The 25258-nt window shown below is 41.4% G+C and overlaps 1 protein-coding gene across 10 annotated transcripts in view; it reads right to left on the bottom strand.

The window, feature by feature from the left end:
* Positions 1-25258, bottom strand: part of RIN2 (Ras and Rab interactor 2) — a 254705-nt gene that overhangs the window by 7082 nt on the left and 222365 nt on the right. For all 10 annotated transcript variants that reach the window (XM_053670953.1, XM_053670957.1, XM_053670951.1 and 7 more), the window contains 4 exons: positions 21012-21103; positions 17722-18870; positions 3524-3829; positions 1598-1729 (listed from right to left, as the gene is read on the bottom strand). In XM_053670953.1, coding sequence (XP_053526928.1) covers positions 1598-1729; positions 3524-3829; positions 17722-18870; positions 21012-21103 — 1679 coding nt within the window. The remainder of the gene's footprint in view (positions 1-1597; positions 1730-3523; positions 3830-17721; positions 18871-21011; positions 21104-25258) is intronic.

Here is a 25258-nt window from a genome sequence, read left to right as displayed (position 1 = left end):
TTGTCAGCAACAAAATGGTAATTTTGAGTGAAACTGGCACGCCCTTTCCCTAAAGTGCCAAGAATTTGACATATTTATTACTAGAATTAAACATGGTTGAAGCTAAAAATAATACCCAGCTGCATAAAAAAATTATAAAAATGATGTAATATATAACAATGATGAGAAGTGTAATAATGATGGCTCATATACTTCTCTTGGTCACTGGACAAATCCATATTCTTTTCCTCCTCCTGTCAAGCCCCAGGGCAGAGCAGGAAAGGAAAGTCTTAGTGCCTCAGGATGTGAATAATAGTGTGGGCAGATAAACAGGTGAGAGGTTGCAGGAATGAAAGAGGCTCATTCACATCTGTCTGGGGTGGGAAGACCGAATGCAAAGATAATCCTCACTAACCCTGAGTGAGCACTAACCCTAGAGAGGTGAAAGCTGCACTTTAGGGGCTTCAAGGAAGAGGGCAGACCTGATAAGAAAGCCCAGCAGTAGGGGACTAAAGAACACGTTCTGGGTGGCAATACATTGAAGTTCCCTTCAGGGAAAGTACAAGTATGACATATCCCTGGAAAATCCTATCAACTCCTGGACCTTTTAACTCAATCCTGGACTAAAACTCACTGGGGAAAGGAAAAAGAAAGGTCTATGAAACAATTCAGAGCTCAGGATCTAGCTGGGCTCTTATAAGGACATATGAAAATGGATGAACAGGATTCATAATGCACAGACCCTGATTTGTTTTCTTTTAAAAAGACACAGAAACTCACAGAAGAGTCCCAGTCATTTCTGCTTTTCAAGGCTGTGTACCATGATGACAAACATCCAAATTATTTCCATGATAAAATGCCTAATCAATGTGTAAGGAGAAGGAATTTCTGCTAGGACAAGTTGGAGTCAGGCAGACACAAGAAGGACAGTCACTTGCCAAGATAAATTGAAAGCAAACCACCCAGATTTTTTCCCACTGCTTAAAAAAAATTAACAACAAGCAGACACTGTTTTTTAAATTAAAAAGAAAAACAATGCTGTTTTCATCTTGAAAACAAACATTGCCTTAAATGATGAAAACAAAAGACAGGCCTTCATTTTTTTCACGTATACAACAGCTAGACATTTATTCTGGCAGTAGAAATATTCTCTAACAAAAGTTTGATTTCAACTTCCTCTTGAAATCAAAGAAACCATTTCTTTTTCAACATAGCATTTATTCCACTGACCATTTTTAAATTGCAATTAACCAATCTTGATAAAGTATAATTATGGAAGAATCACACTTTCTGTGTTTTTCTAATGTTTCCAAATTTCCTACAATAAATATGTATTACTTTTGTAGTTTAAAAAAAGTCAGCAACTTTTAAATTAAAACTGGACTTATGATTTTAATAAAGCTCCCACATAACTGCTTAATGAAAGGAGTTTTATTTTGGGATATATTCCTGGAGTTAGATAGAGGTGGTATATTGCAAAACATTGTAAGTGTACTAAATTCTACTGGATCGTTCATGTTAAAACAGTTGATTTTGTTATGTGAACTTTATCTCAGTAACAAACACCAAAATCCTCCAAAAGCACCCAGTTCTTTCCACCTTTCAGAAAGCACATTACCTTCTCCGTGTAACAGCGAAGGATCTAAGAGCTCCATCATGTACTCGATTTCTGTGTCCAGTTCCAGCATGTCACACTGAGCTATGACATAGGTCAGGACTGGCAGAAAGTCGTCAGCACCATACATCCTCCCTGGGATTAGGAGGGAAGAGGAGAACAGGAATAATTTCACCCACACTTCTTTCTTTCATTTCCTATTTGCTGCTTTTATTAGATAGTGAGGAGTCATCCTGGGCAAATGTGCTATTCTTAAACAGAGGTGGGTGTTTCTGGAATCCTGTGTAGCCCGCGACCCTCCCCACTGCCCATGTCTCAGACCAGGCGTCAGTCACAATTTCAGAATGAGCCTCTAGGAGTCAATGAACACTGGAAAGATTTTTTCCCCACTGTCATGAATTACATCATTATGCAATAGAACACAGTACTTTTAAACAGCTTAACTTTCAGCAAGTAGTATTACAAACTAATTTACAAAGTTATCTGCTTATTATGTTAATCCTTTGTGTCCTGTTTCCTAATACTGTCTGTGCAAGTTAATAACAAACACTGTGACAGGACTGAACTCTAATTAGAAATAAAGGCTGCTCTCTGCTCAAATTGCTCATACGATTGATTTAAATGTGCTAATTCAGTATATGTAGAATAGATACACATGGGTAATGCATGGCAAAAAGATTTTAGTCCTTCTTTCTATTTTTCATTACAGTGGTGATTCTTAGCAGGGGTGAGGAATGATCTTGTCCCCAGGAGAAACTGGCATTGTCTAGAGACATTTTTATTGTTGGGATTAGAGGGTAGGGTGCAAATGGCATCCAGGATTCTGGTAAACTTCCCATAAGGAGAGGATAGCCGCCACAACAAAGAAGTATCTGGTGAAGATGTCATTAGTGCTAAGGTTGAGAAACTGTACTTCAGAAGAACATAATCCTGTGAAGATACTTTCTAGGGTCTTTTATAAATGATTTCATGAACTACAAAAATATATTTTCTATATGTGAAATACACTGGCAAATTTAAGAGGTGATGTTCATCTGCTATCATTGCTAGTGTAAGAGCTCATGTATTGTCTTTCCTCAACAATTTGAATGCATACACTTCTATCTACTCAAGGAGGGGTATTTGAGCCTGTTGTTTTCTCTCAGTTCCTTCTCCATGAAGCAGTTTCACTCAGAGGAAAAGGTACTAGTCATCCAAGGAATTATATGAGGCTCCCTGAAGACCTAGAATAATGCAGGGGTCTATCACTATCTATGAGTCATAGTCAGGATCTATAAGAAGCAGCACAGGGGAAATCCCAGGGCTTATTTCCCAACTTTGTAACTCTTTTGTGAATTCCAATTACATCGCTTCAGCTTGTGGAAAAGAAGGGAGAGCCAGGGAGATGGCTGTAATAAAATTGCGCCATTATTGCATGCTCCAAGTTTCTGACATGCTGTAGACCACTGACACAAACCCTCACTGGCCAAAGTGTAGTAATGATTATTGCTAATATTTCCATTGCACTTGGGGCTATGCAGGCTTTGTCCCATCTAACACCCACCTTATGAAGGAAAGGGTCATATCCAATGACCCATGTAGACACTGCATCTTAGAAGGTAAAGTGTGAGAAGGGTGGCCAAAGTCTCACAGTTAATTAACTCATTTTCAGAGCTAGGATTTAAACTTGGACTCCAGAGACTGAATATGTATTTACTACTCTGCACTAAATCTTTAATAAATTGGTATCACAAAAATCTTGTTGCCCTTGTAAGATTATTTTTTTGGTGCTATTAATCTGTTGCAAGTGACTAACACTTGCATTTTCGAGAGTTGCTTGGTTAAATCAAGAGACTGAAAGGAAGAGCAATTGGGAATCAGAAAGTCTGACTTGTGACTGGCCTAGTCACTGGCCACATCGCTGGCCCTAGTGGGAAATGGCAGCCTCACCTGAGTTGTTCTCCATGACAGTGTAAATAAGCTTGCAGACCCTCAACAGCAGCATGACTTTCTTTTCTGGAGAATACATCTTCTGCATAGTCATGAATTTGACTTTGATTTTCTCCACATCCACAAAATCAGGGGTTGGGGCGAAGACCCCCAGCTCCTGTGGATTCCTCTGCCGCACGAGCTGCAGATTCTCCTTGAGTTGTTTCCATGAGCCGTCGGCCAAGTGGAAGTCTCTCAGCATGGCCTCCACGTGCCCCTTCAGAGGCTTCAAGATGCACTTGTGCATGGCTTTTTCCAACACCACATCTGCCAAAGAAAGTGCAGCTACTGTGACCATTGTCTGAAGAAAGAAGAAATGCAGGTCTGCTTTCTTGGAATGGACATCTATCTGCAACTCTATGCACTGGTTAGAGGACAGACAAGTTGTAACTACACACCCACCTGCCCAAAAAAACTCAGCAGTACTGCCACACTCCAACCTTTCTTCTGTAAAGCCAGGAAGAAAAACATCTTCCCTGATAAATTCTTAGTTTCTCTTGCATACAATCAGTGCAATTAAATATATTTAACTACTTTTATGCCCTCTCCTCCAGAAGCTCAGGCAAATATTTTAGAAGACCTTTTTTAGAACTAGTTCTTCTCCTGATTGAGTTGACAGGTAAGCAAATGTTATTTTCATGAAAGGACTTTCTAATAGCGAGGGTTCAAGATCCCTTAAAATATCTTTCTGAGGAAATACATTAAACTAAATACACGTTATCTTAGATTGGATTCCAGACACAAACATAAATCTTTATTTCATTTTCTGTAAAGGACATTAGTGGGACATTAGATGAGATCTGAATAAAGTCTGCAGATGAGGTAATAGTGTTAACTCTGAATCAGTGTTAATTTTACTGCAGTTTTGTAACAGAGTGTTTCTGATTTTAGGAAATACACACTTAAGGTAAGGACACAGTGTCTGCAACTAACTCTCAAATGGTTCAGGAAAGAGGATGGTGTGTGTGTGTGTGTGTGTGTGTGTGTGTGTATAAACAGAGAGAAAGAATGATACAAATGTGACAAAGTGCTAACATTCTGGGAATGCAGGCAAGAGGAAGACTTAATTTTTTAGTACTATTTTTGCAACTTTTCTTTAAGTAAAATTCTTTAAAAAGATTTTACTAATTAAGTTTTAGAGAGGGGGGAAGGGAAAGAAAAAGAGAGGGAGAGAAACATCAATGTGTGGTGGCCTCTCGCACACCTCCAACAGGGGACCCAGCCCACAACCCAGGCATGTACCCTGACTGGGAATCGAACCAGGGACCCTTTAGTTTGCAGGCTGGCACTCAATCCACTCAGTCACACCAGCCAGGGCTGTAAGTAAAAAATTTTAAAGTATGTTTTTGTTCAGAGTTAGAAACGCCTTTAGGTATGGAAAGCATTATTTCTCCTTCTTTCTTCAGGTAGTTGCCCAATGGAGTAGCTTTCTTGGCTGACAGTGATATGACCAGAATCATAGGTCTGCGGATCCAGACAGAAGATGATGTATGCCTTTTCAATATCAGCTTGTCAATCTCAAATGTTTACACATTCTCATCAAAGCTATCTGGACAGTAACCACACTTAATATCTGAGACTTTAATGCGATTTCATTGTGGAAGTCCATGGATATGCTTACTTATAAGACTGGGAATAGTTGTTATCTCTCTGGCCTTTGAAATTCCTGACACTGGACCAGATCATACTGAATCCAAGTTATCATGTATTATGAGAAGGTCAGGGACAAAAAGAAATCTAAGCCAGATGCACAAACATCAAAAACAACTTTCTGCCCTGGCTGGTGTAGCTCAGTGGATTGAGCACAAGCTGTGAACCAAAGGGTTGCCAGTTCGATTCCCAGTCAGGGCACATGCCTGGGTTGCAGGCCAGGTCCCCAGTGGGGGCCACAGGAGAGGCAACCACACACTGATGTTTCTCTCCCTCTCTCTTTCTACCTCCCTTACCCTCCCTCTAAACAAACAAACACAACTTTCTCATAACCCAAAGGTTAAAGGATGCCAAAAGTTATTGCTGACCCCACAATGATCAGCTTCCCCTGTCCAGGTTTTTCTCTGTTCCTCCATCTCCATATCCTATCCGGGAGATCTGCTTAACTAGAGAGCTTTATTCAACTATAGAAATTCAGGCTGAAGCAAAAAAGGTTATAAAGTAAGAAGAAAAACATTTTTACTTGGCATTTGGCACTGGTTTCCATTGGTTATGTTGTGTTAATAATGTGCAACTCCATAGCATCTTTGACTTTACTTTTTTATTATGATGAAAAATCAATAATAGCAATTAACATTGAGCACTCAGTTGGCTGGGCTGTAAGTGCTTTTTTTCATTATGTCATCTAATTCTTACAATTCTATTATTTTTGCATAATACTCATACTATGGCCATTTTATACGGAGGAAACTGAGGTTGAAAGATGTCTAATCTCTCAGGGGGTCGGGAAAGGCATGGATGTAGTCCAGAAAGACATTTGCCTTTTTAGTCCATTTTTAAAGGCAATTATTTAGAAGTAAGACTGCTCTTTTTGTATTGATTTAAAGACTTTACTCCTAACCCCCTTCTCCAAGTCCTTAATAAACAAAACAACTATTAAAGTCCAAGGGATTTGGTACCCAGTTGGTTTTCTCCAATAAGAAAAACAAGGGAGAGGGCACAATGATTTGCATGAAAAAAAAAGGAATGAAAAATCTTTCAGAATGAGAACTAGTTCAGAAACAAATAAACAAACAAAATAACCCAGAATGATCATGTTTCATATAAATCACTATCTGTTGTTTTTTATTATCTCTGATTGCTTTAAATCCTAGAAACAAAATAGTTCAAACTAAGAACAATGACACCATTTTAGGCGCTTTACATGCACTGACTCTTCAAGTCTCAAACAAGCCCTATGGGGGTCCATTTCATAGATGAAGAAAATGAAATCCAAAGAGATCAGTACCACACACTTAGCAAGAGGGGAAGCCAGAATCCTAACCCAAGAAATCTGGTTATGTGAAGTATATTTATCCACCAAAAAAAAAAACCAATAAAAATACTAGAGAATTGTTTGAGCTACATACAATTTGTAAATTTTAGAAACAAAATGTTAGCTGAATGATCAAAACTGAAAACAAATTTTCTGAAAACATTTATACAGATCCCATCAACTGTCCCCAGAGCTCATCCATAAGGGGAGGTAAAGAGCATGGCAGTGGCTTGAATGCTTCTTGCCTCAATGAGACCTGATGTTGTTATTTGTAAGAACTGTTAATTGTGTTTCCCTCCCAGGCTGTGGGTGATCACTCCCCAATTAGGAATGCAAGACACAGCCTTCTTCCATTTGTCACTCTGACTGACAGCATTGGTTCCAGAAAAGGCCAGAGATCAGACAGGGAGTCATCACGAGGCTGGCCATGCTTACTCAATGCCGTCTAGGGGGAAGTGAGAGCCTGAGAGGTGAAGGTGAAGTCTTAGAAAGCACTAAGAGCATGAGGCCTGGCAGCCAGCCAAACTCTATCTTTCTAAGTGACCTTGGCCAAGTCACTTTGCATCGCTCACCGTCATTGCCTCAAACTTCTAAACTGCTATCAGAATCATTGCCTGTGGAAGGCATGACAGAACCAGCAGTGTGAACCTGACTGATTGCTAAAACAAAACAAAATAATCATAAATATTCTCCAGGGGATTTCAGTAGAAACCAGAACTTAAACAACAGTTCAAAATGTACAGTTTGCAACCTAAAGTTACATGATAAAGATAAATGATGAAGTTAGGTCATATGACCTCTTGGTTTATTAGAGTTCTACCATTCTGATAATTTTTAAAAAGTAAAGAAGTATACAGGGAAGCCCATTACAAGAGATGGGAGCTCAAATTTTGAAATTTAAATATTTATAATCACTGACATTTATTGGGCATCTATTTGTGCAGTTCCTATTCTAAGGGGGCTATGTATATATGACCTCACTAAGTGCTAATACTCATTTCCACCCTTTGGAGTAGGAAGTAGTGCCACCCTCACTATGCACCTGGGCATGGGGCTTAGTAGTCAAATGACCTCCCAGGATGGTGGAGATGAGATGCAAGCCTAGTTGTCCCTACCACAAACAAATCAGGAGATGGCATGATGGGCCTCCCTTGGGAAAAGGCAAAATGATTTTTCTTTATGTGCTAACACATTTTCCTTTGGCTGTATAATTGGATTAAGGATTAGAATCGACACTGTGTGGTGCTCAGTGAGTTCCAAGCACTATTACATACTTTCTGACCCTTCGACTGAGATGAGTACATAATCCCTATTCATCTTAGTTTGTGTTCTCCCAGAAGCTGACCCTAAGACCAGGACTTGCATGTGAATAGTTCATCTGGGAGGTGATCCCAGGAAACACTGGTAGTGGGCTGCTGAGGTGAAACAAGAGGGAAGGCAGCCAAGGTAGCACGTTTTATTAAGCCAGCTATTACTGGAGGCAGTTGGAGCTCATTTTGCTGGGAAGTCCAAGACAGTGTACAGCACACCTCAGGGCTGCCTCACTGGAGGGGAAGCAGCTGGGGCATTTATATACCTGCTCCCTTTGGTCCCTGCTTGAGGGCTGCTCCCAAACATGGGGGAGGGCATTTCCATCCACACTGGTGGCATAAGAAAGTGTCAGGAAAAATTTCACAGATGCTGGCAGTTGGCAATCAAACAGGTAAGTGTCAGTGGAGCAAGCACAACAGTGTCCAGCACGCCATGTTACATGTGAAGAAACTGAGGCACAGATATGTGAAGACATTATGAAGCATACACAGCTCAACAGCAGAGCTGGGTCTTCTGGCCAGCAGTCTAGCCTGAATGCTTTCTCTGAACCACCCACATGCTCCTGCCTCTCAGCCGAGAAACTGATTTTTCCCATCTCAGCACAGCTGAGATGTGACACCCAGGCAGCCAACAGCACTCCCCACACTCTGTCCAAATTGCTCATAAAGCACATCGCTTGGTGTCCTAGTCACTAAGTCCTCACCAAGTCACCTGCTCCTCAGGTCAGCAGTTTTCTACTTTGTGACCTTGAAAGAAGAAGATGACCTTTCTAGGCCTTAGATTCGTCATATGTAAAATGGCACCACTCAGAAGGCATTTATTGGAAGGGTTGGGTGAGAGCTCACAAAATGAGCAGCATGTACACACCTGACACCTACTCCCTGGGCATAAACCATTGACTCCCTCTGTTGCTTTCTGAATGTGTGCTATATGCCCTTGAAAAGGGATACCCAGTTTGGTGTTTCAGGCCTGTTTTTTTTTTTTTTTCTGTTAACAGTGGTTTGCTTGGTTTGAAATGGGAACTGAAAGTGTTTTGATTAATTAATTAAAAAGCCACCTAGTTTCCTGTACATCTTTCTATTTTTCATGCTCTTTTACTCTTCCTCAGCCCCGCCCACCCATAGGTACAAAGAAAGAAGATTGGAAGGAAGTCTAGGCACCCTGGGTTTTCCTTGCCCTCAGTGTTTTGTCACAGCCTCATTCTGTCCCTAGCAGCTCAAAACCACAGATGAGCCAAACATCCTCAGAGACTGTGTATCTTTTAGAGTGATGGGAATAAGAGAGCCCTCAGAACCATTTCGGATGAGAAAGTATGTGGTATGAAGGGTGGGTTTGGTTTACTAGTAACTGTTTTTGTTCTCCTATCTGGGGAGGGCTCGGGTCATGCTGCTGTCCTGGCTGTATGTCTGCCCACTTCAGGCCCCTGGCATCCTTGCTTGTTGCACTGGTCTCTAAGTGTTTATGACCAGCATCTGACTTCATTGGTTGGTATCTGAACTAGAGAGATTGCCCGAATTCTGCTGGTGTGATCATTCTACAATGCTCTTCACTATCTTAAAGACTGAGACATTTCCTGGGAGTGCACCCCAGGCCTTGTCTTCCATTCCTTCTTCCCAGCACATATCCCACAAACGCCCCACATTCTTGCTGAAGCTAATAGTATTGCAGTCCTCTGTGCCTCTGCTCCTTTCCACATGCTGCTCTCTGTGTCTGGTGGGCTCACTGCCTTTCCTGATGTGGATTCCCATGAAGCTTTGCTTTCTCACTCCCTCTACAGGCTCCTCCCCTTCCTGTGAACTCAGCATTCTTTGGCCTTTGCCACTGTACCAACTTGGAGAGAACTAGACTTCTCTCCTCCAGGGGAAGCCCTCTGAACACCAGACCTGCAATCCTCAGTCGAAGGACGGCATGTAGCATGTGCAGATCCTTCCTTTGGGAGGCTATGTGAAAACTGTTTCTTCCCCTGGCTGGTGTAGCTCAGTGGATTGAGCTATGTGGATTGGGAGGCTATGTGAAAACTGTTTCTTCCCCTGGCTGGTGTAGCCCAGGCCTGTGAACCAGACAATCGCGGTTTGATTCCCAGTCAGGGCACATGCCTGGGTTGCAGGGCGGTTCCCTACAAGCCAGTTCCCAGCAGGGGATGCACAAAAGGCAACCATACATTGATGTTTCTCCTCCTCTCTTCTTCCCTTCCCCTCTAAAGATAAATAAAAATCTTTAAAAAAATAGTTAAAAAAATTGTTTCTTCCTCTTACCCCTGCAGAATACAACACGTATGACTCTAGTGATGATGCTATCATCCAGATTATGTTGGGACAACCAGTTCCAGTCCTGCAGAGTACCCTGTTGCCCTGCAGGGATGCCTTGTACCTGGCTTTGCTTTACCAATTGTCGGCAATGCACACTTCAGCCCATAAATGATAAATGATAAAGAATGTTTTATCATTAAAGGTAGATCCCACCAGTCCAGCAGAGATGGTGCCAAAATAAAGATGACTGCTACTGGATGGCGATTTACTTGTATCATTACTTGTTTTGGTGGGGTTCAAGGAAGGATATTATGAAAAAGTATAGGCTATATTAATGTGCTATTTTATGTTTAAAATCCATCAGCTAAATTCAGTGTCTTCTAGTAAAAGGCCAGTAAAAAAAGGAGGCAGGGGAGAAGAGAGACCAATCCTTCTTACAGAAAAATTTTAAATAATTTGTGTCTATCTCCTGGCCTCAGGAGGTGGAGCTTAGTTCTACTTTTATCCCTTGAGTGTGGGCAGGACTTAGTTGTTTGCTTCTGAAGCACAGCATGTGGAGACAGGAGGACCTTTAATTTTACAGAATAGAAACTTCTCAGACTCAAACCTTGGGCTGGTGATGAAGGGTTAACATTAATGTTAAGTCATAGAGACCAGGCATCCTCTGCTATGATGTGACTTCACCTCTATGGTTGTCCTTTCTCCTCATAAAACAAATGAGAAAGGCAGTGTAGCCACCACTTGAGATGTAGGAAAAGCCTGCCACTTGAATAATTTTCAGTCTTCCTTGCCTCCTGGCTTGACCTAAATAAGCTTTTGTTTCCTCATCTATAAAAATGAGGATAATAAATGGGGACTTCCAAGGCATTAAAAAGATTTAAGGGAACTTTATGTATAAAAAAGCTGTGTAAACCATTAAGAACCACACATGGGTAAGGGGATTATGGGGGCTTTCACTTGGTTCTATTAAAAACACAATATGCATTTAATACATAATCTTTGACTCAACAAGAGGCAGGCTGTGAATTTTGGCTTCTAAAAGAAGCCCTGGGCCTGGACAATAAGCAAGAACTTCTACAGTGGACATTGTGCATGAGGTGAGAGGCCGGGGGCTGTACCTGCATTACTTGGTTCCTGTTGAGAGGCTGAATGAGTGAGGCAAGGCTATGGGTAGGACCCCTGGCCAGTGAGGGCTCCTCCATGCCAAGCTCGCCTCACCAAGGCAGCCAATCAGAGCCGTCCTTTTGGTAGGAGAAGAGTGCTGAGAAAAATGACAAAGTTTTAAAGATTCTCAAGCTTCCATTTAAATCAATGTAGTATTTCAAATATCCCCTGGCTCATGCTCTCAATTCCTATCTCAATTCCAGGTAATGGTGATATTTCCTGCCTAGGAGGTACTTATCTCTCTTGGGATGGAAGCTTCTTTGGTCAGAAAACACTATATAGTACAGATATCTCCATATGTCTTATTTTGTGATGCTACTCCCAGCCCTACCTTGATGGTTAGGGCTCCCCACATTATAGGGCTAACAGTTTCTGTGCAGGGACTCTTAATTCCAGAGTTGTGAACCTTCTTTTAGTTGATATAATTGACCCAATTTTGATGCCCTAAAATAAAACTTACATAACAAATGATGCCCCATGGGAAAGAAAGATGGTATTCTACCTATTTAAACTAATTTTCAAAAATAACATAAGCATTCTTTTTATATGCTGCAAAATCAGTCTTTCTCCTTTCTCTCTACCCCTTGCTAACTGTATAAGGATGTTTGATCCTTCCTGACAATATGGTCACATGGACTAGATCAGAAGTCAGATCCAAAGTTTTAATTGCAACTTGGCATCAATATGCCTCTGTGGTTGCATCTCCCAGAATGACTATTTATATTAAAGGGGCAGACAATAACTCAAGAGATTAAGCCAACCTATATATTAACAATTAAAAACAAGTCACACTAAATATTAAAGCTTGAGCCAGACTTCCATACTCATTTTTTAAAAAGTGATCTGGAGTAAAGTAGTTGTAATTGTTTAACTCCTAGGGAATTTCTTCAAATCCCCTTTCTTACTCATGCTATAGGCTCTGGTATTTAACTACATTTCAGTATTTCTCTATTGAAAAGACATAGCCATGTATAAATTGAGATTCTCTTTGAAATATGTAATAATTCAGTTAAAGGATACTTTTCCGCAAATAATTATACACTTCCTATGCAGCAATTAATGAAAATAAAATGGTTGTCTTGTTTTTCACTATTGACTTTTATGAACATAAAAGTTAGCTTTTTGTATTGTTGTTGACAGTCTGTGGTGGACAGTTACAGAGAATCTGGGATAAGTAACACTTTCAGAGTTTCAAAATTTTTGTTTTCCTGAAATAAGACTTGAAAACAGAAGAATTTCCAAAGATTAACATCAAATGAAAAATAAAAATTATTTTGCTTGAATAAAAATCAAAACACTAACCACAAAAATGCAATTAGTTTTGCAAAGTGGAGATTTTTCTACCAGACATTTTGGACTCATTTTCCCATTGGTTGAAAAAGACTGAAGCAAGAGTGGTAAGATGTAAAACTCACCAGTTCTAGAAACACATGTTGGAATAATGAGGAATGTCACACCCTATCCCTTGGAGGGACACACCAGTAATGAGTATATCTCACTCTGTTGATGAAATTACTGATCCTAGGGCTTTTGAGTAGGACCTGAAACTGTGTATGCTTTTTGTTAAAGCATGTGTTTGTCCTCTCACGTACTACTCTGGAGGGGGATGGTGTGTGGGGAGTGGATTACTATCCCAAAAGGAAACACAATATAGTTGTTTGTATGACAAATAATACATAATAGTAATACAAGAACAAACTTTATGTTTTGCATACTCACAACTGTAAGCCTACTTTTGCCCCACCCTGTATGTGGCCCTGGAATGATCAGAGAACTGAGCCACATTGGAACTCATCACATCTTATCCTTGTTGGCCTTATTCTCCAACTAGGAGAATACAGCTGATGTCAATCAACTAATATTTATTCAAGAGCCTCTAAATGGCAGAGCTTTGGGTGAAAGTTTTGGCTTTAAAGAGTAACTTACACAGCCCTGATTGGCGTAGCTCAGTGGGTTGAGTGCTGGCCTGTGAAGGAAGGAATTGCTGGTTCAATTTCCACTCAGGGAATGTGCTTGGGTTGCAGACCAGGTCCCCAGTAGGGGCTGCATGAGAGGTAACTGCACAGTGATGTTTCTCCGCTTCTCTTGCTCCCTCCCTTCCCCTCTAAACATAAATAAGTAGAGTCTTAAAAAAAAGAGTAATCTAAACATGCAAATTGTCCATGATAGGACACAACCATTTAGAGTGACAGGTTTTTTTCTTTTTTCTTTAAGCTCAGTGGAATTTGATAGGGGTTTTTATTTTCTTCTTTATACTTTTTCTGTATCTTGCAAATAATTTTAAGATGAGCATTTGTTATTTTTTAAGTCAGCAAAAGCTATTTTAAAATGAGTACCTTTTCATGATAGTATGTTTTTAACTGAATCTTGGCTAATGTGATTCCCAGTCATGTTTTCTCTCTTTTTCTTAATTTAATTTATTGGAGTGATATTGGTTAATAAAATTATATAGGTTTTAGGCATACAATTATATAACAAATCATTTGTATATTGTATTGTGTGTTCATCACCCCAAGTCAAGTCTTCTTCCATCACCACTTATGCCCCCTTTACCTTCTTCTGTCTCGCCTCACCCCCTTTCCCTCTGGTAACCACCATACTGTTGTCTGTGTCTATGAGTTTTTTCCCCTTAGTCCCTTTACCTTTTTCACCCAGTTCCCTAACTTTCCTCCCTTATGACAACTGCCAGTCTATTCTTTGTATCTATAAATCTATTTCTATTTTTGTTTGTTAGTTTATTTTGTTCATTAGATTCCATGTATAAGTGAAATCATATGGTACTTATTTTTCTATAACTGGCTTATTTCACTTAGCATAATTCTCTCCAGGTCCATCCATATAGTTACCCAAAGGGTAAGACATCCTTCTTTTTTACAGCCAAGTAGTACTCCATTGTGTAAATGTACCACAGCTTTTTATCCACTCATCTACTAGTGGACACTTGGGCTATTTCCAAATCTTGTTTATTGTAAATAATGCTGCAATCAACACAGGGGTGCATATATTCTTTTGAATTAGTGTTTTTGGTTTTTTCTAATCTATTTCCAGAAGTGGAATCGCTGGGTCATGAAGCAGATCCATTTTTAATTTTTTGAGGTAACTCCATACTGTTTTCCACAGTGGCCTCACCAGTCTGCATTCCCACCAACAGTGCACTAGGTTCACTTTTTCCCACGTCCTCACCAGCACTTGTAATTTTTTGGCAGTTTCTCACTTTTGAAATTGACTATTATTTCATACTCACCTAGAAAGTGATGACCTAAAGGGTTATAACAGGAACACATGGGTACAGTGACAGTGGGTAAGAGATACTCAGTTTTTAATTGGCTTTTCTCTTCGTAATTGAAGAATCGCTCTCTGAGGAAGAGAGATTAGTACTACTTCCATATGCTGCACACACAATTGCATTCATATGGTAGTTTTCACATACAAATAATGACTCTAATTCTACATGGGTAGTGAACAGCCTCTTTCCACTTCCTTAATTTTGAGATGGAGATTCTGTAAATTTAGGCTTTAAATTTAAAGTCCCACTTCCTAGTTTGGAGCTATGTCCTTCATAAGTGATGGGAGAGGAGGACAGGACTAGATTTTCTAAAAGTAGAAAACCCCAACTGGCATTCTTGGAAAGCCTTATAAGCATTAGTAGACACCTGTTCAGAACAAATTTGAGGTTTGGGATTCTGGGGATGGCATTCAAAGTGAATTACTTCCACCCGGGGAGAGAGATATGGTGAGAAATTAGCAGGCGACAAAGAGAGAAAACCTCGTGTAAACCTAGGCTCCCCTGCTTATCAACAGGAGAGCCCTCTGCAAGCCACTGCATATATCTTGGCCTCCATTCATGAATTTGCAAACCATTGACAATATCTACACAAATATATCAACTGTGACTTGGTTATGAGGCCTGAAGGAGTCACTGTGTTAAGAAGCCTGTAGTACACTACTGAGCCCTTCATTTAGAAACATGTAAAAACAAGACAAGTAGACTAAGTCCATTTTCTTGTCAGTCCTAATCTAGTAACTTGTACACTTAATGGATTGGCTTTCTAATAGTTAGGGTCACCCCCTTCCCTCCAACTGGGATTGTGATGAGTCTCTTAGGTTAACCTTTGCTCTGGTACACCTTCCCCTTATTTTCAAAAGACCAGCATATTCACTGTACTTTCAAAACAGAATGATGGTTTCATTGAGGAAGTGACAGATACAAAGTGCCTATTTTAACATGAAAGCTTTAAAAACCAAAACAAACATACCAATAAAAAAGCGTGGCAATGATTAGGGCAGTCACACCCACATCTCCATTGAGAGCTTTAGTCTGAGATGCCTCAGCGAAGGGTTAGCCTTTTATTACAATTCCCCTTAATTTTGTTTTTAATTTAAAATTCTTCTTAAACTAATTTTTAATTGAAATGTAACTGACATATAACAATGTATTAGTTTTAGGTGTACGATATAATTAAAAACATTTTTTTCAATTCCCCTTAATTTCTGGTGAGAAAATATGAATGTAGTCAGAAGGAGGTGAGATTTGAAAAACATGGGCTTGAATTTGACAGAAGAAAGTGCAAATGCTCTACCTGCTGGTTACTAGTGGGTGTGGCCTTGGCACAAACAGACTCCATCTGGCAAAGCTCTGCCTTTCTTTACTTCACAAGGACGATGCCCATGCCTGCTTCACAGAGGTGAGGCCAGGACTCACTGAAATAACTTGAATAGCCACCTGGCTCAGATTAGGGACTCCATAGATGTCAGCTTTCTTTCTTGTTCTGACCTAAGAGTTCAAATTAAAAGCTGCATTTTTCTGGAGCAGCAAATTTGTTTTTGGAGAAAATGAGGCCTTGCACTCCAAGAGCAAGTAACATATCTGAACTTCACTTCAGAAGAAGCTGGCAGAAGAGCTTCCTGGGACCAGTACTTGGGTTGGTGCTTACAACAGCAGCAGGGACGGAAGGGAAGGCCCTTGTCCTCTTGGGGGCCTGTCTTTCTCTTCAGGCTGGTTGGCGATGCTTGCCACATACCTCAGAGCTGACATCACTGTCTGTCTTGCTCTCCCCCTGGGCCTCCTCAGAGGGAAGCTTCTACACAAGAGTGTAGGTTTTGGGTCCCTGTTAATATTACATCTGAGCTGGTCTCCCCTGAGAAGCAGGATACAGTGGGATGAGGGGAAAGAGGTGGTCTGTGTGGTTATTTTGATTCTCATTGCAGCCGTTTTCAATTCTAAGGCACATCACAAGTAAGGTACATTCCTTCTAGTCTCTCTCTTCAGCAACAGCTCAGCTCTAACCACGCCTCTTGGACCCAGGCTTAAACCACAGAAAAACAAACAAGGCTTTGATTCAGCTGTGAGAAAATCAAAGAGTGCTGAAACTCACTTAAAGGAAAGAGAGAGGGGGGTGGAGGGAGAGACACTACTCTCTACCACATACTGTTTACTACTTTTGACAAACAGACCCAATCAGAAAAAAGAAATTTGTGTTTAGCTTTATGAACTGCCAGGAAATGTTTGATAGCTATTTTGGCCATTGCTGCCCAGTGAATGAGCTCTCTGAAATTAGTCTTTTAGAGTCAATCTTCTGAAATTAAAAAAAAAAAAATCCCTTCAACACTCTTGCCCTGGAAAAACAGATTGCTTGCCAAATTCAAATTTTCCTTGGCCAGAGCTAATCTAGTCCTTCAATGAGGTTATAAAGAAAGTATTTCCCCTTGACTTTAGAGAAAGCACCTTTCATGTGATCTCAAAACTGTTATTTATTTTAAAGGTATACAAAATACCCCTTCCCACACCTTTTTACTCAAGAACAGTGCTTGCCAGTGAATTCTGTATGATTAGAAGCCAGTAGGGGGTTACTCTTTTGGGAAAAGGGGACAGGGGTCTTTTGGATGCTGGTCAAGTTCTGCTTACTGAGCTGTACACTGTCATCTCTGTACTTTTTTGAATGTAAGCTATACCTCAATAGAAGGTCCTTCCCAAACAAAGCAAAACAAAACACCCACTGCCTCTCGGAAGACAGTACAATTACCTTTCTGTGCACATGCAGGCTGCAGAGAGCCACTTTCAGAAAAGACTCAACAATCCTGTCACATACACAGCACAAAATCAGACAGCAACCAGACCCTCAGAAAGCAAACTTGATTCCTGAACAGAACCATTCTGCAGTTCTCTTCAGTTGCTTCCCACATTTCCCAGCCTGGCATGTAGCAGCCGTGGCAGGTATAAGTGAGGTTTACTTGAAGAAGCTAGTTTCCAATCAAATTGGGGAGAGGTGGAGTGTGCTGCTGTTTTCAACTCCAGAGAAGTCCTCATTCAAGCTAACACAGACTGCACTAGCCTATGAGGTTACTGTATTTTATGTATTTATATATATATATATATATATATATATATATACACACAAATAAACAAAATAAGGCACTGACCTCTGAGGTTACTGTAAATATATATTTAATAAAGCAAAGTAGGTACTTACCTATTTGGTCTTCAGGGATCAGCGACTCGATGGGGGGATCCAGCTCCGAGCTCTGAGACAAGTAGTTCTTCACCTGGGTCATGAACTGCCTGATGGTCTGTAGCATGTCTGTGCTGGACACATGGCACTCCTTGTTCTCCTGCAGAAAGCTCACGTAGTCTTGCACCAGGCAGCCAAAATAGGTGCACTTGTCTCGGGACAGCTCAGAGATCCTGCGGACCATGCGCTTCTCCGGGGTCATGAAGGAGCTGAACACCCCACTCATTTTGCGTAGCTGGGACTTGACAAGCTTGGGCAGCACAAAGGAACTGTTCCTCTTCTTTTTGGACTTGATGGGGGGGGCCATGGTCTCCTGGTCACTTTCATCTTCATAGTCCTCCAGGCTGCTGTTGGTGTCAGCCTCATAGTTAAACAGAGGCATGCTGTGGTCGAACTCCAGCGAGTCAGAGGAGGAAGTGGAAATGCTCATGTCGCTGAGCCTCTGTCTGCCTCCATGCCACCGGGGCCGTGATTCAGAGCAGGCGGCCTGGGCCCTTGTGCAATCCCCCAGGGCCTCTGCAGGCGGGGCGCCACCTGGGCTGCCAGCTGTGCAGGACTCCTGCCCCTGCTCCAGCTCCCACTCCTGGCCCTGGCAAGGCCGGCTGCCGGTCAAGGTCTTTGCGCTGCCTTCCGCCTGAAGAAAAGAAGCCTGCTTCTTCAGCCGGGGTGGAGGGATGGGGGTTGGTTTCATTCCAAGCAGAGCTACGTTCCCATGTTTGTTATGGTTGACTGTTTCTGGCATGCTCACCCGCGTTTCAGTCCTGGACAGCTGAGGGCTTGTGTGCAGACTATTAATAGCCGGTGGCGGGGGCCTGGGTGGGGGTGACCGAGGCCTCTCAGTGCCATTCGAGTTGGGAGTCCTTGTGCAGGGCTGCTTCAGGCCTCCACTGAGGTCCTGGCTGTGCACTTTCAAGAAAAGAGGATTAATAAAACACAGGGCTCCGTTGGTCTGGCTGCACTCCAGCTCTGAAGGCGTCCTGGTTTTTATAGAATGCACTCCATTTATGAGGCAGAGCTGACGGGAGGCAGGACAAACACCGTCGGAGGAGACAGTCCTATGGGGAGGTGAAGGGTTTGAAGGTTTGTTGTCAGCTGGAGAGCTCCAAAAATCTGAAAGTCATTATCAGTGAACACAAGAATGTAAATATAGTACACTTGGGTAATTCTTTCACAAATTTAAAACAGCATATTTTCATGACGATGCTTGTCTTTGGAGGGGTAGGCATTTCACTTGGTTTTCTTTCTTTTTTTTCTCCCTGCTTTAACTGTGTTACTGGAAAGGGTAGAAATGCTGCCAGACCTGGCTGTGGGCTCCTAGGAAGCCTCCTGGGGCTTTCACCTTCCAAACCCTTGAGAAATGGTTTGGCAAAATGTTCAAAGCCAGCCTGGCCTTTTCACAGGTGAGGAAAAAAGAACCAGCTACAGTTCTTTTTTTTTTACAGTATAGGCTTGGAAAAGGCCATGGGGCTCCCCAACTTTACAAAAATTAAGTCCAGTCTCAAAGCAAAAGCACCCTTCCCAATCCACTTCTCCCGGGGGGGGGGCCCTCCACAGAGGGCCTGGCAGTTCCCCTTTAACAAGCAGGACCAGCAGATGGGCCTGAGGGATGTTACACAATCTGCTTGGGGTTTTACATGTTCAGCATTAAAACCCCCAAATGAGGAAAAATATACTCATAGGTCCCATCAGCAAAAACAAGGACAGCAAACTTATGCAAATGTTAAGTCCAAGTTCAGGCATTTATCTCTGTGGTTTGCTGCCCATCTCTCCCAAATCATGTAACCTCCTCACCATGGCTATACATACTCAGTACTCTATGGAGCAGTGCATGATGCTATTGCAACTATACTGCCAGTGTCCCTTTTTACAGATAGATATCAGTTTTCCAAGCAAATCGAGGGAGGCACTAGTGGTAATAAATGTCTGTTGTAATTTCCATTTGGAATAGGTTATTGTCTGTCTATGGCTTTGCCTTGCTGTTTGCTTAAAATTTCTTTCTTTCTTATGGGCCGGGAATGGCTGGTCGTGGGAACCTGGGGTGAGTCTGATATTGGGAGAACTTGCTGCTTTGTCTCTGGTGAAAACAAGCCTGACACTGGGGCTCTATCACCTGCTTTCTCTCATCCTTCCTTTCCTTCTTTCTCGTTCTGTGCTATCCAACACAAGAGCCAACAGTTACCTGTATTTATTGTGCACTTGAAATCCAGCTAGTGCAACAGAGAAATTCAGTTTTAAATTTTATTTAATGTTACTTAATTAAGATTTAAAAACCAATGCTCAATCCAGTTACAGGAAAACTTTTGAGTAGGTTTGAAATTTGGGTATGTGAATCTACTTTTCAACTATAAATTTAATAAAATCTAAATAAAGATTATACATTTCTCATGAAAATTTACTGCCTAAAGGGATGTGCTGTAGGATACAATATACTAAATTTCAAACATTTAGTATGAAAAAAAGTAAAATATTTTATTAATATTTTGATATTATGTGTTGAAATAACATTGCAGATATATTTCATTATAAGCATTAATTTCATCTGTGTCTTGTAATTTTTCTTTGATAAACCCACATGAATTCCCCAGGGCAGCGGGAGAAACAAGTACAACTGGGTGAATCATATGTCCTGATCCACTGTCACCTACTGTCCAGCAGCATGGTTTTGGGTTTATGGGCATCAGCAAAGAGGCAGGAGAGGGAGCAAGGGCCCAGCTGGCCAGAGCGAGGAGATGCACGGCAGCATCAGGGATGTGGCCCAGAACACCAGGATCGAAAATGAACAATAAAGGAAGTGCAACAGATGTTACGCTAAATGCCTGTGCCGTCAGATTCCTCAAAGCACAGAAGTGCTGTCATGCCCGTGTGTTCCTATGGAACCAAACTGATTCATATGAGAGGCGCTGTGCTGGGTTTCCCTTTCTGTGAAGCATTGCCTTTTCCCATCAAGATGCCATGAAGGGAAAGAAATAACACATTACAGAAGTTTACATTACATTTGGACATTCTTGATAACTCAGACTCAAAGATGCTGGTATATGGGGGTTACCCAGACAAACTCAGCACCTGCCTCTGAAGATTGGTTCAACATCTGACTTAGAAAAGGACCCTCAGAAGGGGTGATTCAGGGGCCTCTGAATCCTTCTGGACATGGGGACTATTTTTTGATGTTATGATGTACCATCAGCCAACCCAACATTGACTTTGCTCCATGGATTCATTTCAAAAGAGACCTGGGTGGAGTCTTCACTTACTTATTCCCAGCTGGGCTAGTTCTTCAAGCTGAGCCTCAGTCTTCGCTGTTGAAATGGCATAAGGCAACTTCAAGGTAAATGGAAGAACGTCTCTAATTTTTCAAAAAAAGAGAATGTTTGTAATTACATGCCATGTTTCTATCTCTTACTTTTATTTCCATCTCGGAGATGTTTCGGCTTAAACTATTTTAAGTAGACATCAAATCATGCCTAACTGGAACTTATCTTTACTGGTGATAGGACCTGTCAGATTACAATTTCTTTCTGTGTTAACACACCTAGGACAGGCTGAAAGACATGCCTGCACTGTTTCAGTGAGGACCAGATTTCCTTTCTGGTTAGCTAAAATGTACCTAGAGTTAATATTGGAACCATTCAATATGTTGGTGGATCTGTCATAGACATAAACATTATTACTAAATTTGCTAAATGCTCTGAATGTTGGACCCCAATTCCCAGGGCAGAAATGTACAATCCTAAACCAACATTTATTATCCCATTGCCTTATACGTGGCAGATTCTCAATGCATTTTGAGATAAAACTTCCTCTTGTGTTTTAGGGCAGTGCACATGAACCCAAGAGGGTTTTTGTTATACTGCATACTCTTACTCAGGAGGTCTGGGTAAGGTTGGAGATTTGGCACTTCTGCCAAACTCCCAGGCCATACTGCTGTAACTGTGATCATACTTGGAGTAGGATGATACATCTATACAGAACCTTGTGCAATGACCTGGTCCCCAAGGAGCATGACACCATGTGTAGACTGGCAAACACATGCATTGCAGCATCTCAGGCCAACAGGCCCAACAAGAAAATGCTGAACTGGCACCAGGTGCTTTCATTCCCAGGCATATTTCCTCCCTAGTAAATGCATGGACCACGATCTTCTGCTTTCTCAGAAAGGAAAAGGGCAGACTTAATAAACAGTTGTTCCTTTCCACCATGCTCTAAGCATTGGTGAATTCCCCACAGGGCTCAGCACAATGCCTTGCCTGATACAGACAGGGAGAAAGTGTGTTCTGAATAAATGAATGAGTGAATATTCAATAACAAGTTATTTTTTTAGTGGTGGTATTGGCCTTACAATGGATTCATTCATTCAGCAAATATCTATAGGCATATGCGATATGGCCGGTACTATTCCAGGTGCTGGGGAAAAAAAGACAAATTACCCACCTGCATGAAGCTGCATTCAAACGGACACCAACAGACAACAAACAATTATGCAGTTATAGAATATATGAGAAGAGGATGTGTGCCATGGATAAAAATAAAGTGCAATAGGGGAATAAGAAAGAGTGTTCAAGTGTGAGTGGTGGCCAGGGAAGGCCCCATGAACAGGCAGCATTTGACGGAAGATCTACAGGTAGCCAGGGAGTAAACTGTGAGGAAAAGAACTTTCCAGGCAGAGGAAGCAGCAGGTGCAAAGGTCCTAGGATGGGAGAGGGTCTGACATCTATGAAGAATATCTAGGGGCCATGGTGGCTGGGGTGGAGTAAGTGATGAAACTTGGAGCTTCTGCCTGTGTTTTGTCTACATAAGCTGCCCTGCAAACTTCTATGGAAGAGAATAACTACACCAAATTACTTGTTTACAATAAGATTAGGCAACATTCTAGGCTGCATCAGATTAAATCTGGATGACTGACAGTTTTGGAACCTGTGAAGCTGTTGACAATGAATGCCAAACAAGAAATGTCCATGGAAAAAGCAAAACATGAATAAAATGCAATAGTGTCACAAGGGCTCTAATATACTGCTAACAAAAATGCTGGGACTTGGCAGTCAGGAGGCTCCTCTTTCCTGGGGTGTCAAGTCTGGGTTGCCTCCTGCTTCCAGAAGACTCTTTCACCTGCCCCCAAACATAGTGAACACCTCCTTCTACTTGTCCTCTCACATCTGTTCTAGATGAAGCAGGTGGAGCCTCAGGAGATGGCAAGCATCTGTAAGAGCTGCTGCTTGGCCCCCAGAGACACAATGACCCTGATTATAATCTTAAATGAAGATCAGTGGTAACCAGAACTTTGTAACACCAAAGTATTATGCAAATATATGTTTTTATGGCTTTACCAACTTAATTAATATCTACTTTCATTAGTTCAATTTTGGGGAAAAGCTACATACAACAAAACCAGCCTTTGTTTATTTTAAGCTTTTACCTTGCCCATTGCAGTACCTGGAGCCTAAATATCACGATTGTTTTTGGTTTTTCTTAATGACATATATGACAGGAAACCACACCTGCTACTTGCTAATTGGTGGTTTTAGGCTTTAATCTACTAGAAAATTAGATGTTGTACATGAGTCCTCTCCCATTGTGCCAGCCAGGGCAGAGCAGAGCATTTCTTCCATGAACACACTCACTCACACACACACACACACACACACACACACACACACACACACGGCGGGGGGCACTTCCTTTTCATCTATACCTTGTTAAGAAAAGGGGCCCTGTTCTAAAACTTGCCTAGCAAAATAAATCCATCTTAAGTATAAACATTTCACCCAAGAGTTTTAGCACACACATAATCTAGATTTACTTTTTATTTTAACTTTGCTCTATATGTTATATTGCTAAAGGGAAGGAGACTGACTTTACTGAGCACCTATTATTGCAATGCACCAAGCACCTTACCTCACGTCGGGCTCACATACATCCTGAGAGGAAACGTGCATGCCCTCCACTCCATAGATCAAGAGCATAGATGACACAGATGGAGAGACCCCTGCACCCACTCACAGAGCCGATGTGGAATGAAGTGGAACTCAGGTGTGTTGGACCCCGTATCTGTAGATCTGAGCTATCTAGTGGGAAAATATGGTCTTTGGTATCAAGGCAGGCCTGGATTCAACTGCAGTATTTGCTGTTAATTGAATGCAGGCAAGTCTCTCACTCTCTCCAAGCGAAAGTGTCTTCATGATCCTGATTTCAGGGTTTTCCATGAAGATTAGAATTAATAGGTATGATGCCTAGCACAGACCCAGAAAACCCCTGAAATTATAATTATACTTAATAATTAATAATGAAAATTATTTTCTCAGCCCCTTGCTACTCAAAATGTAGTTGTAGGACCAGCAGCATCAGCCTTATCACCTGGGCGCTTATTGGAAATGAAGTCTCAGACACCGTCTCAGACCCTCTCAGTCGGAATCTGCATTCTAACAAGATTACAGGTATTTTAGTACAAGTTTTTGAGGCAGTGCTCTAGACTACACTGAGTAGAGCAAACTGACAGAAACCTACTAGGCATTGGTGGCCAAGGCATGCATCATCACTGTTTGTATCCTCAACTATACTTTTCAACATGCCTTTCTAATGTGGCAATCATATGTTTATTGATTCATGAATTCTTGTCTAGTGCATAGGTGCATATATGCTCTGTGTGAAGACCAGAGCTTACAGTCCAGTCACTTTCTCTATTTGAATATATTTATGTACTAACAACCAACTAGAACATTTCAAAAATATTTTGATAAGACTGTATCAAATCAATTAAGAATACAGATTTAAGTAAATGAGTAACATGATGAAAAGGAGAAACAGACATTAAGAAATGTTGCATTTTTTGCTGTGGCTGGTGTAGCTCAGAGGATCGAGACGGGGGTTCAACTCCCTGTCAGGGCACATGCCTGGGTTGCAGGCCAGTTCCCAGCAGGGGCCAGTTCCCAGCAGGGGATGCACCAGAAGCAACCATACTTTGATGTTATTCTCCTTCCCTTCCCTTCTAAAGATAAATAAATAAATTTTTTAAAAAAGACTGTCAAAGGTGATTTCATATGTAAAAAAAAAAAAAGAAACGGATTTAAAAAAATAGAAAAATGAATCTGAGGCCTCCCTCATCACAAAATGTCAATGTTGGGATTTTTCTGTAAGTACCTTATCCCAACACCAGGCTCTGTAGTTTATGAAAGGCTTTCTTGTACTTTATCTCCTTCAATCACTGGACAGCCCTGGGCAGCAGGCATTCCAGTCTATTAAGAACACTAAGGGGAGAGATGGTATCTTTTGTGAATTGCTGCCAAATGTTATTTTATAGGTGTAGCAATCTTTTACAACAGTAGTCACCAGCAAGCAAACTATGAAGGGTAAACACAGGCCAACTTCACCTCTGACCAGCATGTTCATGTTGAAATTCATTCTCAGGGTCTGGTTGGCCTTCAGCCAGACCAGGTAAAGTTCCCGGGGCACTGTGCAGGCTCCTGCTCCAGCCTCCTTTCTGGGAGTGGCAGATTTGCTCACACAA

Source organism: Artibeus jamaicensis, unplaced genomic scaffold (genome assembly GCF_021234435.1).
Source record: "Artibeus jamaicensis isolate MK-2021 breed Jamaican fruit bat unplaced genomic scaffold, CSHL_Jam_final contig_65, whole genome shotgun sequence".
Classification (NCBI taxonomy): domain Eukaryota; kingdom Metazoa; phylum Chordata; class Mammalia; order Chiroptera; family Phyllostomidae; genus Artibeus; species Artibeus jamaicensis.
Note: the sequence above shows the minus strand (reverse complement) of the source record. Positions and strands in the feature narration are given on the sequence as shown.